Source organism: Lipotes vexillifer, unplaced genomic scaffold (assembly GCF_000442215.2).
Source record: "Lipotes vexillifer unplaced genomic scaffold, Lipotes_vexillifer_v1.1 scaffold230, whole genome shotgun sequence".
NCBI classification, from domain to species: Eukaryota; Metazoa; Chordata; class Mammalia; order Artiodactyla; family Lipotidae; genus Lipotes; species Lipotes vexillifer.
The window spans coordinates 7,234,458-7,255,572 of NW_006775143.1; the positions used below are offsets into that span (position 1 = coordinate 7,234,458).

Consider the following 21,115-nt stretch of genomic DNA (forward strand, 5'->3'; position numbering starts at 1 on the left):
AAAAAAAAAAAAAAAAAAAAAGAATTACAAGACTTGTACACTAAAAACTACAAAATTGTTGAAAGAAAATAAAGACCTAAATAAATGGAAAAATATTTCATGTTCATGGACTGGAAGACTTAATACTGTTATTAATTTTTAATTAAATTAAAAATTTAATTGTGGTTAAAAAACTCATACATAAAATTTACCATCTTAACCATTTTTAAGCATACAAGTACCATAGTGTTAAGTATATTCACATTGTTGTGCAGCACATCTCCAGGACTTTTTCATCTTGCAAAACTGAAACTCTATACATACTGAAAAACAACTCGCCATTTCTCCTCCTCCTAGCTCATGGCAACCATGATTCTAATTTCTGTTTCTATGAATTTGACTAGATGCCTCATATAAGTGGAATCAGACAGGATTTGTATTTTTGTGACTGGCTTATTTCACATAGTATAATGTCCTCAAGTTTCATCAATGTTGTAGCATGTGACAGAATTTCTTTTTTTAATGAGGTTGAAAAATATTCCATTGTATGTATATACCACATTTTCTTTATCCATTCATCTATTGATGGACAGTTGGGTGGCTTCCACCTCTTGGCTATTGTGAATAATGCTGCAGTGAACATGGGTGTGCAGATATCTCTCTGAGATCCTGCTTTCAGTTCTTTTGGATATATATGCACAAGTGAGATTGTTGGGTCATATAGTAGTTCTACTTTTAGTTTTTTGAGAAACCTCCATAGTAGTTGTTAAGTTTTCCATACAGCTACACCATATAACATTCCCACTGACAGTGCACGAGGGTTCAATTTCCCCACATCCTTGCCAACACTTGTATTTTTTGTTTTTTGTTTTTCTTATATTAACCATCCTAATGGGGGTGAGGTGGTATCTCATTGTGGCTTTGACTTTCAATTATCTAATGATTAGTGATGTTGAGCATCTTTTCATATACTTTTTGGACATTTGTATATCTTCTTTACAGAAATGTCTATTCAAGTCTTTTGCCCATTTTGATTACTTATTTTATTGTCTCTATTATGTCCTTAATTCTTCAATATGGGTAACTTGGCTCTTTTTTTTTCATTAAGACTTTAGAGTAGTTTTAGGTTCACAGCAAAATTTAGGGGAAGGTACAGAGATTTCCCATATAATCCCTGCTCTTGCCCCCTTAGCCTCCACCATTATCGACATTCCCACCAGAATGGTATGTTTGTTGATGAACCTACACTGACACCTCATAGTCACCCAAAATCCATAGTTTACATTAGGGCTCACTCTTGGTGTTGCACATTCTATCGGTTTGTACAAATGTATAGTGACCTGTATCCATAATTATCAGAGTGTATCAGAGTGTATCAGAGTGTATCCATAATCAGAGTGTGAAACTTTACAGTATTTGTAATTTATAAAATGGAGTAAATTTCTTAAAATTGAGAGTAATAATTTCCTTGGACATTTTATGAGTACTCTGAAGCACCTCCACCTCTCAGTACTGCACTGTTACTCATAAATAGAATCATTTCACTTTGAAGGCACTTCAAATTCCCCTTAGGAAACTTTCTGAGAAGAGTTCCCCTACTAATAAGTCTCAATTGGATTTTCCCAAGTTCACTGCAAACCTATTGCCTACCCGTGGGGCTAAATCCCACGGTGTCTTATTTAACCTGTGAGCACCTCCAGGACAGCAGGGCCTGGGTTCTAAACTGTAATGGAGCCCAGGAAAACACAGCTCCCTCCAGGGCAGTCAGAACTGGCCTGTGACCTGTACTTGTGTAGTGGGAATGGTGTCATAATGAAGAACTGAGGTGCTATAGAGAAAGAAAAGCATTATGATTATCTTGGTTAGGTAAATTTTGTCAACAAAGGTATGTTCTAGTGCTATTTGGAGAGCTAAGTCAAGTAGCTGCTCCTCAAGGGGCCGTGGGAAGATCTTCTCAGAGGAGTAGTGGAGCATCTGGAATGAGAGAAGGACTAGGTAGAGTGGTGTGCGTGCATTTTACTGCTCCCTGAGCAAAGAAGTACCTTCCCAGTATCATTCTTTCTTCATCTTCTATTTCCTTTCCTCAAATGGGCCTTCAGATTAACCTATACAACATTTCCCTCTACAGGCAAACCTTGCTTTATTGTGCTTCACTTTATTGCACATTGCAGATGGTGTTTTTTTTGTTTTTTTGTTTTTTTTACAAATTGAAGGTTTGTGGAAACCCTGTGTCGGGCAAGTCTACTCATGTCATTTTTTTCCAACAGCATTTGCTCACTTCATGTCTCTGTGTCACAGTTTGATAATTCTTGAAATGAACTTTTTCATTACTATTATATTCGTTATGGTGATTTCTGATCTTTGATGTTACTGTTGCAATTGTTTTGGGGCACCGTGAACTGTGCCCATATAAGATGGTGAACTTAATCCATAAATGTTGTGTGTTGTCTGACTGGTCCACCAACCATTGTTCCCCCATCTTTTCCCCTCTTCTTGGGTCTCCCTAGTCCCTGAGACACAATATTGAAATTAGACCAATTAAAACCCTACAGTGGCCTCTAAGTGTTCAAGTGAAAGGAAGATTCAAACATCTCTCACTTTAAATCAAAAGCTAGAAATGATCACACTTACTGAGGAAGGCATGTCAATAGCTGAGATAGGCTGAAAGCTAGGCCTCTTGTGCCAAACAGTTAGCCAAGTTGTGAATGCAAAGGATAAGCCCTTGGAGGAAGATTCACTACCGTAGTGAACACATGAATCATAAGAAGGTGAAAACAGTCTTGTTGTTGAAATGGAGGAAGTTTTAGTGGTCTAGATGGAAGATCGAACCAGTCACAACATTCCCTTAAGCCAAACCTAAGCCAGAGAAAGAACCTAACTCTCTGCAATTCTATGAAGGCTAAGAGAAGTGAGGAAGCTACAGAAGAAAAGTTGGAAGCTAGCAGAGGTTGGTTCCTGAGGTTTAAGGAAAGAAGCTGTCTTTGTAGCATAAAAGTACAAGGTGAAGCAGCAAGTGCTGATGTAGAAGCTGCAGCAAGTTATCCAGAAGATCCAGCTAAGATAATGAATAAAGATGACTAAACAACAGATTTTCAGTGTAGACAAAATAGCCTTCTATTGGAAGAAGATACTATCTAGGATTTTCATAGCTAGAGAGGAAAAGTCAATGCCTGGTTTCAAAGCTTCAGCACACAAGCTGGCTCTCTTGTTAGGGGCTAATGCAGCTGGTGACTTAAGGTTAAAGCCAGTGCTCATTTACCATTCTGAAAATCCTAGGACCCTGAAGAATTGTGCTAATCTACTCTGCCTGTGCTCTAGAAATGGAACAACAAAGCCTGGATGATAGCACATCTGTTTACAACATGGGTTACTGAATATTTGAAGCCCACTGTTGAGAGCTACTGCTTAGGGAAAAAGATGCCTTTCACAATAAATATTATACTAATGCTCATTTGACAATGAACCCAGTCACCCAAGAGCTCTGATGGAGATGTACAATAAGATTCATGTTGTTTTCATGCCTGCTAACACAACATCCATTCTGCAGCCCATGGATCAAGGAGTAATTTCAACTTTCAAGTCTTATTATGTGAGAAATACACCTCATAAAGCCATAACTGATGGGTCTGGGCAAAGTCAGTTGAAAACCTTCTGGAAAGGATTCACTATTTTATTTTATTTATTTATTATTTATTTTTTTGTGGTATGCGGGCCTCTCACCGTTGTGGCCTCTCCCGCTGTGGAGCACAGGCTCCGGACGCGCAGGCTCAGTGGCCATGGCTCACGGACCTAGCCGCTCCACGGCATGTGGGATCCTACCGGACCAGGGCACGAACCCGTGTCCCCTGCATTGGCAGGCGGACTCTCAACCACTGCGCCACCAGGGAAGCCCAGGATTCACTATTTTAGATGCCATTAAGAACATTCGTGAACATTGAGAACATTCATGATTCATGGGAAGAGGTCAAAATATCAACATGAACAGGAGTTTGGAAAAAGTTGATTCTGGCCCTCATGGATGACTTTGAGGGGTTCAAGACTACAGTGGAGGAAGAAACTACAGAGGTGGTGGAAATAACAAGAGAGCTAGAATTAGAGGTGGACCCTGAAGACGTAACTGAATTGCTACAGTTCTACTGTGGGTAAAATGCTATCTAACAGCATTGCATGCTACAGAGAAATCGTTTGTGAAAGAAAAAGTCAACTGATGCGGCAAATTTCATTGTTTTATTTTAAGAAATTGCCAAAGCCACCTCCACATTCAGGAACCACCACCCTGATCAGTCAGCAGCCATCAGCACTGAGGCAAGATCCTCCACGAGCAAAAAGATTATGACTCACTGAAGGCTCAGATGGTGGTTAGCATTTCTTTAGCGCTTAAGTATTTTTAAATGAATGTATGTCGACTGAAGAAAAATGAACAACCTAAAAGTTGCGAGTTAAAATTTATTAGGAGACCTTACTGAGGACTAATAGCCCCAGGGACAGCCTCTCAGATGGCTCTGAGGAACTGTTCTGAAGAGGTAAGGAAGGAGCCAGGATACATAGGAGTTTTTGCTGAAAAAAAAAAGGAACTGACAAACCCATGTAATCGAACATCAGAAGATTACTGCTAATAACAAAAACAGACATCTCAAGTTAATGATTTAAGTGCTTTCTATGTATGGCAAGATGGAAGAGTCTGGGCTCATTGAAATGATTCCTTAGATATGCATCTTATCTGTCTAGGGCCAGTATCCTGAGCACAGAATATTTCTTGTTTTTCTCCATCCTGAATTCCCCTCAGGGTGCACCGTGGTGTGGGGGAGGTTAGGGGGAGGGTCTGCAGTGGCTGATGGCTTGATGGTGCACAACATTCGGTATTTACTGGAATGGCAGGGACCATTCTGTTTCCACAGGTATGTACTTTCTTTTATTTATTTATTTTTGCGGTACGCGGGCCTCTCACTGTTGTGGCCTCTCCCGTTGCGGAGCACAGGCTCCGGATGTGCAGGCTCAGCGGCCATGGCTCACGGACCCAGCTGCTCCGCGGCATGTGGGATCCTCCCGGACCGGGGCACGAACTCGCGTCCCCCGCATCGTCAGGCGGACCCTCAACCACTGCGCCACCAGGGAAGCCCTGTACTTTCTTTTAGACATAGTGCTATTGCACACTTAATAGACTACAGTATAGTGTAAATATAACTTTTATATTCACTGTGAAACAAAAAAATCGTGACTAGCTTTATTGCAATATTGACTTTTTTGTGTTGGCCTGGAACCTAACCTACAGTCTCTCCAAGGTATGCCTGTATCCTTATCCTCTTGACCCATTGTAAGGGAAGAAAGTTCCTTTGACGTTGTATTAATAGTAGCACACTGCCCAGAACAAATCAAGGGCTAGTCCCCTCCTACTGCATATGGGTCAGAACTATGTCCACAATGCCTGTTAATTTTAGATGGAATGTACCACCTACTTTAGCAATTATTCTGAGCAGTCCTGGTCCAGGGGCAGCTACTTCCAGTATCAGGTTGCCTACCAGCTGTGCTTCAAGAAGAACTTTAGTAGCTCATCAAAATTCTTTAAAATTTTCCTTCTAGCATTTGTTGTTTTTCAGCCAAAAGGCAAAGGTTAGCACCGGATGGATGGAATTTACATCTGGAAAATGGCATTCCAACTTAAGAGAGACATTGATAAACAGGGGCTGAGTCATATTTTATGCAAATATTTTGTAAGCACATTATCCTTGAAAAAAGTTATTTTAACTTCTGTTGTATTTTTAAATTGCACAGTCAATGAATAAATATATTCTTGTAAAAACTATTAAAGTGAAATGCTTTAGCGGAATTCTCCTTTGAATACATTCGCACTGGTCCCAGACCCCCACCCCAGAGTTAATTCCTCTAATCAGAACTTTATGCAAATACTATAGTACTTCTTGAACTTGACTGTACTTGAGAATCACCTGGAGAGCCAAGTGGCTTGATTCCACAGCCCCCAACTCAGAAATTCTGGTTCAGTAGTTTTGGGGTGGGAAGTAAGAATGTGCTTTTCTAATTAGATCTCAGATAATGCTGATACTGTTAGTACACAAATCACATTTTGAATAACGCTACGATTGGCATATGGTATAGAGATATTTCATGCAACTTTGTGTATATGGCTTTATGCAAATGTTATACTGTTTGCATTGTTGTATAATTTGCTTTTAAAAATTAACAATGTGTCTCAGAAATAGCATCATGGCAATACATAAAGATTTGCTGTATTTTTCTAAGCTCCTGCAGAATATCATATATTTTCTTCTAATTTATTGCGTGCTTTTATTAGAATTACTTTTCCTTTCTCGCACAATCTGTGTTCCCTAGAGTTACTACTTGCCTTTTTTGTGCTTTTTTTAATGTTATTTTTAATTAACTCAAACCCAGACACCAGCCAGAGTGTATATTTTCTTTCAATATGTTCACATACATTAATTATTGTATAAATTTCACGTTTTGAAGAAATCTTTCCTCGGATACTTCTAACTTGCTAATAAGTCTTTACAGGCCACTCTTTGGACTTGGTATAGAACCATGATTTTTGGTTCTCTCTTTATATTAGCCCGAGGGTTGCTTTTGCCTCTATGATTGTGTTCCCTGATTCCTGATTTGATGTCTTCCTCCTTCTTGGTTTACTGCCTTTTTTTTTTTAACATCTTTATTGGAGTATAATTGCTTTACAGTGGTGTGTTAGTTTCTGCTTTATAACAAAGTGAATCAGCTATAAATATACATATATCCCTATATCTCCTCCCTACTTGTTGTTGTTTTTTTTTTTAAACAGGAGTATTTATTTATTTTTAAATTTATTTATTTATTTTGGGCTGTGTTGGGTCTTCGTTTCTGTGCGAGCGCTTTCTCTAGTTGTGGCAAGCGGGGGCCACTCTTCATCGCGGTGCACGGGCCTCACTGTCGCGGCCTCTCTTGTTGCGGAGCACAGGCTCCAGACGTGTAGGCTCAGTAGTTGTGACTCACGGGCCTAGTTGCTCGGCGGCATGTGGGATCTTCCCAGACCAGGGCTCGAACCCGTGTCCCCTGCATTAGCAGGCAGATTCTCAACCACTGTGCCACCAGGGAAACCCCCCTAACTGCCTTGTTTTGATGACCATCCTTAAGTAACTTCCTAGGAAAAGGTGCATAAGTGCTCATTTCTTTGAGACTTTGTCTGAAAATATCTGTTCTGTTGATGGTTTGTCTGGCTATAGAATTCTAAATGTTTTGAAATTTCTTGATGATATGCCTTTGTATGGATTTTTTTCACCCATTGTGAGTACTACCTGGAAACTTTCGATGTTAAAACCCACATCCTGGGACATTAAACAAAATACTTTGATGATTTTCTTCCCTTTATTTTCTCTGGGACATTAAACAAAATACTTTGATGATTTTCTTCCCTTTATTTTCTCTGTCTATTTTTCTGGAACTTTTATTATGTTGGAACTTCTGGATTGGTACTCTAATTTTCTAATCTTTTATCTCTCTTTGTGTTTTTGGTTTATCCTCTGGGAGAGTTTCTTAATTCTGTCTTCCAAATTTTCTGTGTAATTTTTCCTGGTTTTGATCATATTTTTAGTTTCCAAGAGGTATTTTTATTCTTTGAATGTACCTTCTATACCACAACTTCTTTATCCATTCATCTGTCAGTGGACACTTAGGTTGCTCCCATCCCTTGGTCATTATAAATAATACTCCTATGAACATGGGGGTGCAGATATCTCTTTGACATAGTGTTTTTGTTTCCTGTGGATATATTCCCAGAATTGGAATTGCTGGACCATATGGTAGTTATATTTTTATTTTTCTGAGGAACTTCTATACTGGTTTCCATAGTGGCTGCACCGATTTTCTCTCCTATCAACACTGTGCAATGGTTCCGTTTTCTATACATCCTCACCAGCACTTATCTCTTGTCTTTTTGATGATAGCCATTCTAACAGATGTGAGGTGATACCTCTGTGTGGTTTTGATTTGCATTTCCCTGATGATTAGTGATGTTGAGCACCTTTTCACGTACCTGTTGGCCATCTGTATGCCTTCTTTGGAAAAATATCTATTCAGATCCTCTGCCCATTTTTTAATTGAATTTTTTTTTTTTTTGCTATTGAGTTGTATGAATTCTTTATATATTTTGGAACTTAACCTCTTATCAGATGTATGATTTGCAAACATTTTCTCCCATTCCATAGGTTACCTTTTCATTTTGTTAATGATTTCCTTTGTTGTGCAGAAGCTTTTTATATTAGATTTTGATTTATATATTTCAAAGCTATTCAGTTAAATCCATAAAAAATCATGATTATTGTATCTTCCTGATGTATTGAAATGTGCTTGCATAGTTATTAATATATAATAATCCTCTTGGGTCCCTCTAGTAAATTTCATCTTGCATTCAATTTGACATTAATATTGTTACAGTTTATTTTCCATTAAGCATTTTTAATATATCTTTTAAAAAATTGTAGTATAGTTGATTTACAACAGTGTGTTAGTTTCAGGTATACAGCAAAGTGAGATATATCTTTTCTCATCCCTTTGTTTCAACATTGTCTTGTTATTTTGAGCCTGTTTTTTAAAAACAGCAAGAGTTTATTTTTACGCTCCTCAGTCTGTGAGTCTGTCTTCTAATATAAATTCTACTTATTCATATTTATTGTTATTTATGATATACTTAGGCTTTTTTCTACTCTTATTTATTTACTCATTCTTGCTTCTCCCTTTTTTCATTTGTCTCCACATTCCCCTCTATTCATTATTGAATTGATTGTTCCTCTATTTTTTCCTGCTATTAAAAGAAATAATGCCATACACATATTTAAGCTTACATCCAGGCTCTCTGTCATGTAATTTTGCAGTGCCCTCTTAATATCCTGGAGCTAACAAAGTCTATCAATTAATATCTACATCTGTATCATTTGGCTATTGCTATGATGATGTTTTATAACAAACTAAATAACCTAAATAAACCCAAACAATAGCAATCTTTTTTTTTTTTTAACATCTTTATTGGTGTATAATTGCTTCACAATGGTGTGCCAGTCTCTGCTCTACCTCAGAGTGAGTCAGTTACACACATACACATGCTCCCATATCTCTTCCCTCTTTGTCTCCCTCCCTCCCACCCTCCCTATCCCACCCCTCCAGACAGCCACAAAGAACCGAGCCGGTTTCCCTGTGCCATGCGGCTGCTTCCCACCAGCTATCTACCTTACGTTTGTTAGTATATATATGTCCATGTCTCTCTCTCGCCCCAACACACCTCACCCTTCCCCCTCCCCATATCCCCAAGTCTGCTCTCCAGTAGGTCTCCGTCTTCATTAATAGCAATCTTTTTCACCATTCATGCAGCTATGCAACTGAATTGAGGTTCAGCTGATGTAGACTAGGCTTGGTGGCACAGCTCTGCTACTCACTGTAGCTCTGTGGGATGGTTGGAATAGCTTTGCTTCAGGCTGTGGTGGTTGGGTGGTTCTGCTCCATGTGTCTCTCATTCTTTTCTGGGAACAGCAGGGGAGCTGGGGCAGGTTCTTCTCATAGCAGAGGTGGAGACACAAAAGAGTAAGCTTAATCCTGAAAGCCCCTTTCAAGTCTCTCGTTGATTCATAGTGGGTACTAAGCACGGAGTCAAGGGGTGAAGAAATAGACTCCAGGATATTAAGAGGGCATTGCAAAATTACACGACAGAGAGCATGGGTGTATAATCCTATTACTAAGGAAAGAGAGAAAAGTTAGAATAACGACCCAGTCTACCAGGACATTCTTCCCTTTAACAAGATGCATTTAAAAAAATGTATACAGTTCCTCCGTTATTCCTACCTGTCATCTTCTGTGTTGATATTTGAGATTTTTGTTGTTCGATATTTAAAATTGCTATTATTTTTAATCTAAACACATATACTTATTGAGATAAGGACATATAGGGCACTGTATGGATCTGAGTTCTTGCAGTGGAAGCTATTATGTGCTGATCTGAATCTCCCATCAGGAATGAAAGACTCTCAGCTGTAGAGAATGCTGCCAGCAGCCAGTTTTCAGCTCTCAGCCACCATAAAGGATTACCTTGACTAAAGACAGCTGCCTTAACAAGGTCATGCCCTCTTCCCAGGTGGTCACATTCAATGACTGTTCAATACAAGGGTATAAAAGTCCAGCCCTCATGCCCCAGTTTGGGATGGGTCTGAAGGGTAATGCAACTTTTGGAACTCCTCAGAGACTCAGGTAAGGCTTCTTTCTGTTGATATTGTATGACTGCCCAGCTGCCGCCTCATCTTGCTCCCTTCTCTTCCCCAGGTGTTTATCCTCGGAGCACTCCCCAACAAACGTTTTTACACACTAACCTCTGTCTCGGGAATAACGTGTGTTGCTCTGAAAACTGCTAAATGTCTTTCAGTATTATGCCTTGTGGTTTTATGATCCAGAGCATATATACACAAGTAAGAATTAATTCTGTTAAGATAGATGGGTCTGCTTACCTGTCCTCCCCCCCATTTTGGAAAATGGAATGTTGCATGTAATGGTCAAACGTGATTGACTTCATCAAAATGTATTTCCAAAGCAGTATGTGGAAGGAGTACTTCTGAAAAATCAAACCTTTTGAAAACACCAAAATGGGAAAAGAAGTACTTATCTGCTAAATAGTCATGGGGAATTATGTACAGTGAACCTACACATACACAGTGGGTTTTTTTTTTTTTCTTTTTTTTTTGAGGTACGCGGGCCTCTCACTGTCGCGGCCTCTCCCGTTGCGGAGCACAGGCTCCGGACGCGCAGGCCCAGCGGCCATGGCTCACGGGCCCAGCCTCTCCGCGGCATATGGGATCCTCCCGGACCGGGGCACGACCCCACGTCCCCTGCAAAGGCAGGCGAACTCTCAACCACTGCGCCACCAGGGAAGCCCAACAGTGGGGTTTTGATATTAATTTACAACTGGTGTGTAACTATGAGAGTTTTCCTTACTCTATCAGGCCTAGATTTTTCTTCTCAAATAATTTAGGTTTTATTTGTGTTTTTCCATGTAGTGGACATGATGAAGCTTTATTTGCATAACATTTCTGAGGACACGGAGGTATAGGCCAGGATTTCTTCCTTGAAAGAGAGTGAAGGGAGTGTTGAGGACAGTAAGATTCAAACAAAGAGGGGATAAGAACTCTACATAAATTCTTGGTGAAACAAGGAGAGAATGACATTCTGAGAGTGGAAATGCATAATGGATCTCCATCTTGGGATGTCATTTGGGTCCAGCAGGGGGAATTCTTTTGGGCATGACATTCTAGCGTTCTTAGCCATATGCCTTTGGCTCAGCTGAATAGCTTTTTCTCAGTTATCATAGCATTACTTTTTTTCATGATCCAAAAATGTTGTAAACCCTCAGATATCAGAAACTTCTGGAAAGAGCTATGATCATTTAAGCAGAGAAAAGTAAGTTCCAACTTTGGGGCATTGGTGGAAAGCACCAATAATTGCATAGACGTGTGAAGAGCACTGGTGGTCAGAGGTTACTGATGCTAGCAGGTGGGCAAGAAGAACATTGATAATGTGAACTCTTGTGAGAAACTAACAAAGATGAGTATCGGCTCAGAACAAAACACCATATTATCATCACCCAAGTTCTTCATATTTTGTCTAGCTGGTATATTCTGGAGGCAATCAGGGTCTGTTTCTCCTCCTCTTTCTCCTCCTCTCTCTCTCTCTATCCTTCTTTCAGAATGGATATTTGTATTTTGGATGATCTCTTTCCACGTGTTTTGATGCCATTTCCTTCTACCCGAATCTGATCTTTCTTAACGACCTATTGTTAGTTGAAAGTAATGTATGGATCTTGTTTAAGTAAATAGAAAAAAAAAAAGAAAGAAAGAAAAAAAAGAGGAAAAATTAAATAGATTTACCCCCAAAGACAAATCCCTTGATTGTTTAAAAGGATTAATTTATTAATGTCTTTTAATTGACTTTTTTCCAAACAGGATTATTTTGAATCTTGGGCTCATGCAAATTTTTATAGGCACACTAGGGGGCACTGTTGAGTTATAAATATCCCAGTGCTGTTTGCCTGGTTTATATTAATGCTGAACTTGCAACTCCTTTCCTTGATGTCAGTATTTCACCTTCTGTGCTAGCAGTAGGATATGAAATAGACGTGGAGATTTGCTTCCAGTGCAGGAAAAAAATAATGATGACTTAAAACAGCACTTGTTGATGAAAGTTAGGGAAGAAAAATGCATATTTGTGAAGGAGTACTGATTTTTTTCTTTTGGCATTTTTGGATTATAAATTCACATTAGTGATACAGCCAATATACAAACCGCAGTTGTAGCAACCAGAGAAAGAAACAGGATATGACCCCCTTTGTGAGACGCTCATAGTATTCTCAAGGAGGCAGGGGAAAACTTCATTCATCTGCAGTTTATTCAGAATGTTTTTTCTTTTACTTGTCATTTTGGAATGGATTTCACTGTTGCTAAAAAGGTACAGGAACAACAGCCTCAGAGCTAGAAATCATCTGTTTCTTCACAAAACAAGTTCACCCCAGATCAGCCATGTGACCTGCCCCAGCAGTGCCCAGCCCTCTGACCAGAGTCTTGCTGGAACAGCATCTCTTTTGGGACTGAAAAAGAATTCATGTTCTAAGTCCTTCATACTATTTCTCTCGAGTTTGGTGCCTACTATAATGTTGAGTCCTTTTTCCTTTTAAACCAAGTAGTGAAAAGTAAAACTAAAAGCCCAAATCCATTCAACAGAGAATTCGATGTGCAGATTTGAGATAAAATAAGCCACGAATATTTGAGCAGTATCATGATATACATTGCACAATTTAAAAAAAGTTGGTTAGGGTGATTTGAGTTTTCTCATTGGTAGAGCTAGGTTAGTTATGGGACCATTTAAATTGTTTTAAACATTATTCAAGCCAACCTCAGAAGATTCTTAATTTTTAAAAATGTTTTGTGTTAATAGAATCATGTCTAAGTCTGTTTTTTTTCCATCTACACTTAATACAGTTATATCAGTTCAGAAATATTTTAGGAATGATGTGCTCTCATTAATTTCCATTAAAAAGCATTTATTAAAGACATGCATCTGTTTATGTAGTTACTATGCATAACTAGTTATGTGCGACTCCTCGTCACCTGATGTCAGCCCTGACCGAGGCACCAGATATACCTGGATTTGCATCCCAGCCCAGCGGGTTTTTCGTTCTGGGGCTCTCTTGGGCAACTTAGTTGATTCTCTGAGTCTCAGATTGATGAAGGTAATAATACTTTTATCATAATGGCTTTATAAGGATGAAATGATGCACTGATGTAAAGTGGTCAAGTTGGCAAAGTGTTCAATGGGATCTAGTGTGCTCCTTTTCACATCTACTTAAGATCAGCAATGATGTGATAGATAGAAACAGAGTCCAAACTGCCGCATCATAGTGTGTCCTCACATCACTCTGAAAAAAATCTCACAAAGGAAAAGAAAATACTACAAATGGGGATGCACATTTCATGCACTGTGGTGTCAAAGGAAAAGCATATTTCCTGTCCAAAACCTAGAATAAATTTGAGCTATTTATAGTATATGCTGCACTCCAGAGTATTTAAATCAAAGTCTTGTGAATGACTTTGTTTTTTAATTAATTAATTAATTAATTAATCCATTATTTTCTGCGTTGGGTCTTCATTGCTGTGTGCAGGCGAAGTGTTCTCTAGTTGCAGCAAGTGGGGGCTACTCTTTGTTGTGGTGCATGGGCTTCTCCTTCGGTGGCTTCTCGTTGCAGAGCAGGCTCTAGGCACACGGGCTTCAGTAGTTGTGGCTCATGGGCTCTAGAGCACAGGCTCAGTAGTTGTGGTGCACGGGCTTAGCTGCTCTGCAGCATGTGGGATCTTCCCGGACGAGGGATCAAACCCGTGTCCCCTGCATTGGCAGGCGGATTCTTAACCACTGTGCCACCAGGGATGTCCCTTGTGAATGACTTTGGATCAAAGAAACGAATCAAACAGTCAACAGAAGTAGAGCCTCTGTTTCCTTAGTGCCCTATATTCATGCTTAGAATATGGTGCTTTAAAAAATTTATATTAGGGCTTCCCTGGTGGCACAGTGGTTGAGAGTCCGCCTGCCAGTGCAGGGGACACGGGTTCGTGCCCTGGTCTGGGAAGATCCCACATGCCGCGGAGCGGCTGGGCCCATGAGCCATGGCCGCTGAGCCTGCGCGTCCGGAGCCTGTGCTCCACAACGGGAGAGGCCACGGCATTGGGAGGCCCATGTACAAAAAATTATAAAAATAAATTTTGAAAAGACAATAGGGCTCAAAATCCAAGAAGTGCAAATGAAGATAGATGGATATAAAGGAAATATTCTCCCTTGTACTCTTCTGATCATTGCCCTTCCCGAAGGCAGTGTGTGCTATATTCTTGAGTATCTTTCTATTGAGAGCAGATAGGTAGATAGATGGATGGATGGATGGATATGAATATGGACATAGATATAATCTTTTCAAACATGTGGGATATATCTTTAGGCTAAATTGCTAGAAAAAATATCAGCAATGCCTATATTCTTCAGTAACACCATTTGTTACTTTTTTAAATCATAATTTGATGGTATAAATGATATTCTAGTGCAAAGAGTACTTTTATTATGAGTGGTATTAATCACCTTTTAGGAGCCATTCCCAGTTTTTTCCTGTGAACTGTCTTTTCATGTCCTCTGCCCATTTTAAATTGGACTCAGTCTTATTAAGATATTTATCGGGCTTCCCTGGTGGCGCAGTGCTTGAGAGTCCGCCTGCCGATGCAGGAGACGCGGGTTCGTGCCCCGTTTCGGGAGGATCCCACATGCCGCGGAGCGGCTGGGCCCGTGAGCCATGGCCACTGAGCCTGCGCGTCCGGAGCCTGTGCTCCGCAAATGGGAGAGGCCACAACAGTGAGAGGCCCGCATAACGCAAAAAAAAAAAAAAAAAAAAAAAAAAGATATTTATCAATAAAAATGTATTAGGAAAATAAGACCTTTGTCTGTAATCTGAGTTATGAATATTTTCCCCAGTTTTCTATTTATCCTTTGGCTTTTCTTATGTGAGTCTTAATATGCAGGCATTTTACATGTTTCTGTGAACAAGTCACTCCAAGATTATAAAAACATAGAATTTGCCACATGCTGAATTTCTAAGTGTATTTTGCTATGTTTAGTGTTTAGAACATTGCATCTTAAGAGAATTTAAAAAAAAATTTTCTGGAATTATTATCTTTCACTCTAAAGAAATATAATAAATGTATTTCTAAAAGAGTTGGCAGAGACCAACATGGATTATAGAAATGGATTGTATTAAAGACTGCACAATCTCTAAGACTAGAGTAAGACATCATAGCTCATTTGATACTCTTAGAGGCCTTGCTTGGTGAATACAGGCAAATGATTTTAATTAGCCTGTTGTATGTCTGTAAATGGATGCTTCTAAAGAGCCTGAAATGAGTCCTTTTCTTAATTTGTTCTTTTAAGACAACTTTAGTTTAGAGGAACCTCTGTGAGGTACCCTGACACTAGGAATATCTCGTTGGCATGGCCAACTACTTTTTACCATTTCTGGGCATGTCTGTCATAGATTATAGGCATATCTTGCCCTCTTCAACAGTGAAAGTTACACTCTTAATATAAGTTCAGAGAACTGTTTTATTAATGACCTTGTTTACATTATTGATATATGTATGTGTTTGTGTATTCTAAAAGACAATGATGAACCTCAGTGGACAATTTCTAAAACGTCTCTCACAGACCAGTAGAGCCCAACCTGATGAGGTTTCTCTACATTATTTGCAGAACATCAGACCATCATGTATTATATTTGTAAATATTTAAACAGTGTCATTGGGAGAAAGTTTGGTTTATAAAATTGTTTTAGAAGTAAAATTATTTTGGAATTAGAATTTACGTTATGGTAGAAACGTGCTTGAAAACCATTTATATAATTGAAAAAAAAAAATCCTCAGTGATTGAAAATGGTTAAAGAAAGGCAATGGGTGGGTTTCTTTACTGGTTTCTTCTCAATCTGCTCCCTCCCCAACCCCAGAAGTCTCTGGCTTGTGTTACTAAATGGCTACCTATGGCTTTATTCAACCGTTGTAACTTAAGACTCTCAGGGCTGGTTTCTTTGAGTGAAGGCTGCTGGATTGCTCTTTTTCCAATAAATATAGAGTCTGAGTTTTTTCGTGGTAAGTAGACAAAGATTCCCTTTGAAACATGTAGTCTGAGCGCCAAACACTGGACTCATTGTCTCTGACACAATAAGTGCCACATTCAGTCTTTAGAAATGGTGAGCAATTTGCTTGTATTCAAGAACCAAAGAAGTTTTACACATCCAGAAAAGTGATGCACAGCTGAGTTTTCAATAATGCTAATACTGTGTGTGTGAGTGTGAGTTCACACTGTGATGTGACAGTGCTGTCCCCTGACTGGTATATGCCACTCATGGATCAGCTTTGGGCTGCTCACGATGAGTTATTTACTGGGTTATACAAATAGAACCCAGTCACTTCAAATGAAAGTAGAAAGGATTCCTGCTCATGTTTCATTTTGCATATGAGGGTAGAGAATTAGATTATATTTGTCGTACACATTTTGGATGTAATGTGGCATTCCAGATTAGGGGTGGCCTTGTGTCAGGTTCTCCAGAAGCTGACCCTGAATTGAGGATTTATGTGCAAATGATGCATTAGGGAATTACTCCTAGGAGAAACAAGTAAGGGAGTAAGAGAAACATATCAGTGAAAGGAAGGAATCCAAGCAAGGGAACAGTTTCTGACAAAGTTCTAGCCTCAGCTGAATCATACAGGAGAGCTTTGGAGAGCAAGTTATAGCTCAGGTTTTGTCCCAAATTGAGGCAAGGGGAGCTGGGATTTCATAAGTCACTCGTAGGCTAAGAGCCACCCAAACTAAACTAAGGGGGACCCAAACTCTCTGAGATACTTCCAGCCCTTGGCACAGGTAGGCAGAGTGGCATCTGTGGCTGAGGGCAGTCTCCGAAGATAATCACAGATGTGGGCCCACAGAAATAAAAGCACAAAGAAGCTGGGGTTGGCGGGCATGGGTACAAAGAAATGGCCTTCGGGGGGTCCAATACCAAAAGTTATTTGCTAGAGGGATTACATCTAAATTCTAATTAAATGTTTCCCAATCACTAAACAAAAAAATTCACTTAGTGATTCTGATACATTTTTTAAAAGAGTTGTTACTAAGTAAATGATTCTGATCAGATATTAGCTTAGTCAGGGGCTGCACTATAGGAAATCTTACTCCTTAATATTTCTCAAATACGGCAGGCACACTGCTGTCTCAGGGGCTTTGTACTTGTTTCTTCTGCCAAGCTCTCACCCCACAGATTGATTTTCTTTTTTTTTTTAATTCTTTTTTTTAAAAATTATTTATTTTTGGATGTGTTGGGTCTTCATTGCTGCACGTGGGTTTTCTCTAGTTGCGGTGAGCAGGGGCTACTGTTCGTTGCGGTGCGTGGGCTTCTCATTGTGGTGGTTTCCCTTGTTGCAGAGCTTGGGCTCTAGGCGCGTGGGCTCAGAGTTGTGGCATGTGGGCTCAGTAGTTGTGGCTTGCAGGCTCTAGAGCACAGGCTTAGTAGTTGCGGTGCACGGACTTAGTTGCTGCACGACCTGTGGGATCTTCCTGGACCAGGGATCGAACCCGTGTCCCCTGCATTGGCAGGCGGATTCTTAACCACTGCGCCACCAGGGAAGTCCACATAGATTGATTTTTGATAAAAAGTGAGAAAAATACGACTTTATCATAGAGGAATTTGGCTGTTTCACCCTGATCCAGCCTTGCCATCATTGACTAGATGTTGTCTACTGCTTAATGTGAAGCAATATGAAATATACAACATCCTCATGAATATTCTTCCCCAAAACTATTTAAACAGAATCTGATCAGACCTCTCCCTAACTTCCGGTTTACAACATTAATATGATAGTTTTATACAGTCAACGTCCTTTGGATATTGGGTTTGCCCACATATTTACCATTGTTTCGTCATCCTTCTTTCATCTCAGTCGTTTTACCTGCAATCATTTTCCTTCTATCTGAAGTATATCTTTTAGCGCTTTGCTGACCAATATGATAACCACTAATCACATGGATATTGTGCACTTGACATATAACTACTCTGAATTGAGATTTGCTGTTAATGTAAAGCATATGCTGGGTTTCAAAAACCTAGTACAAAAATGTAAAATATCTCATGAATGTTTTTTTATATTAATTACATGTTGAAATGATACTATTTGGGGTATATTGGATTAAATAGACCATTATTCAAATTGACTGTACCTTTCTTTTTGCTTTTGAAAATGTGGCTGCTAGAGCATTTAAATTTACATGTCCCTCCTATTGTATTTCTACTGGACAACTCTGTTTTAGAAGTGTCTTTAATGATGGTCTAATGGTGGCAAATTCTTAATTTTTGTTTTGTCTGAAAATGTATTTTACATTTGCTCTTGAAGTCTTTTTTACATATACTAGGCTAGATTGAGTTACTTTCTCTTGTATTGAGGATATTATTTCGCTGTTTCTGGTTTCTGTTTTTGCTGATAAGACGTTAGTTAACATTGTCATTCCTTTGGCTCTAATTTGTCTTTTCTCTGGCTGCTGTTAGAAAAATCTGCTGGTTTTTAATATTCTGATACTTCATCATGATGAATCTGGGTATAGGTTTCTTATTATTTATCCTGCTTGGGATTCACGGGGTTTTCTGAAACTGTGTATTAGTTTCTTCTGTCAGTTCTAGGAAATTACTAGTCATTATCTCTCAGATATCACTTTGTCCCCATTCTATTTCTTGCCAGCTTCTGAAACTCCACTTAGACCTATGTTAGACTTTTACTTTATCTTTCCTCTATTTTTCCCCTACCTTTTGTGTTTTCCTCATTTTTCTCTGTAAGGTGCATATTGAATTAATTCTTCATAACTGCCTAACATTTTGCTAATACCTTTATCTGTGTCTAATATTCTGGTTCAACTCCTCCATGGAATTTAATTTCAATGATATTATTATTTTTTTTTTTGTTATTTTAAGTACAATTTGATTCTTTTCAAATCTGCTTATTTTGACTTAATCTGTTCAGGCTGCTATAACAAAAGTGCCATTGACTGGGTAGCTTAACAACAAACTTTTTTTTTTTGCGGTACTTGGGCCTCTCACTGTTGTGGCCTCTCTCGTTGCGGAGCACAGGCTCCGGACGCGCAGGCGCAGCAGCCATGGCTCACGGGCCCAGCATGTGGGATCCTCCCGGACCGGGGCACGAACCCGTGTCCCCTGCATCGGCAGGTGGACTCTCAACCACTGCGCCACCAGGGAAGCCCTAATACTACCTTTTTACTCATCTCCAAGTAGGCAATTTTCTCTGCTGTCCCCTTGATGCATGAGGTGAATTTCATTCTGCTCGTCTTACATTGATGTACGTGTAGCCCTTTGCAAGCCCGTTTGTCGTTCCCACAGTCTTCCATGAGATTGCCCATTTCAGGTGAGCTCTGTCTTCTTTCTGTATCTGAAGAATTCAGACTCCTTTAGCACAGTGTTTTCAAAATGTGGTCTACAGATTTCTAGATTTCTGGAAAGGTCCTTCTGGGCAGCCCCAGGGGTCAAGGATGAGCACAAGCCCATCTATCTGGATTCTCTCACCCCTGAAGACAGAGCCACTTCACTTTTACCTGTTTTATACACCAAGTTTCTGTGTTAGTATTCATTTGAAGGAAAGAGCGAGCTGTTAAGACACTTCTGAAGACTACCCTATTTTTTTTTTTGGAGGAACTGGTTCTTTTTTTTTTTTTTTTTGCGATACGCGGGCCTCTCACTGTTGTGGCCTCTCCCGTTGCAGAGCACAGGCTCCGGACGCACAGGCTCAGCGGCCATGGCTCACGGGCCCAGCCGCTCCATGGCATGTGGGATCTTCCCGGACCGGGGCAGGAACCCGTGTCCCCTGCATCGGCAGGCGGACTCTCAACCACTGCGCCACCAGGGAAGCCCGGAACTGGTTCTTTATTTCAAAAAGACACATCAATTTTCAGTATCAAAACAGTTACACTATTGGTTTTTCTTTGTCACAATTGGCCCCCAAAGAGACCACACCAAAGGAGAGTACATTTTAAGCCAATTAAGCTGCAGGATGCACACCTAACAGACCTCACTGAAACCTCACCAAAACCAGCACACTGCCAGCCCACAGACTGTAGAGAGCTCTCACAGCTAGACGGGGTGACCAGTGTGCCCCAACCCCAAAGAAGCAAAGTTTCAAAATAATATAAAATTTAAAAACAGTGAAAACTACTCTTTTGATGTGTGAACAACATCTTACGTTAAATTATTCCCTTTTGGAAGCTTCACTAAATATTTCAGTATACCCAAAACTATGAATGCTGAAGGAAATTGATCCCAAGAGAAAACAATGGATTAAACTGCCTAAAGGACTTGTGGGAGGGGCAAATGACCTCATAAGAGGAAATGGATATAAATTATTTTAACAAAAAATTAGCCAGCTACCATGAAGAAGGGCTTAACTAAAATGAACTATGACTTGCATGTGAACTCAGGTCATGAGTGGGTCAGCTTAGGGGTTGATAAAGTGTCAGCTCCTTTTGTTTTTACTCACTCCTTTGTGACAGTGTCTAAGATACAGCTCTTCCTCCACTGAATGCACAAGGATAGGATGCTGGTAATTTCTGTTAAGGCCACACACGGGCACTGATAGGCTGTGAGGTGGGCAGATGACTTGAGAATGTCCGTGGTAGGGACATCAGTGGGCATCAGTGGGATCGAAGTCTCAAGGTGGAAGACTAAACTTAAGGAACATCCAGACCACCAAGAAAGGAAGTTTTCATAAAAGAGTACTTATTATATGATGGTGAGTGAGTGGATTAAAATACAAGGCTAAAATTTGAGGAGGGGCCTAGAGTGAAGTGTAGGGTTTAGAAACATGGTTGAAGATGTAGATGGGAGTATGGTTTTGGGAGCTTGATCATTTCCTGTTTGGCACTTGTAACTGCCTTTTGCTGGGATCAGTTTTAGCGTGGGGGTAAAAAGCACATATTCCTTCCCTTTCCCTTTCTCTGTTATCTTCTTCCTTATCATCTCATATTTTATCTT

At 39.8% G+C, this 21,115-nt stretch overlaps 1 protein-coding gene across 1 annotated transcript in view; it reads left to right on the forward strand.

Annotated features, from left to right (window-relative positions):
- The window catches only part of LOC103078434 (olfactory receptor 2K2), a 12,323-nt gene extending 8,008 nt beyond the window's left edge, over positions 1 to 4,315 (forward strand). Inside the window, 1 exon segment of the mRNA XM_082930866.1 lies at positions 4,217 to 4,315. Within this exon segment, the coding sequence (XP_082786992.1) occupies positions 4,217 to 4,315 (99 nt within the window).
- The last annotated feature ends 16,800 nt before the right edge of the window (positions 4,316 to 21,115 follow it).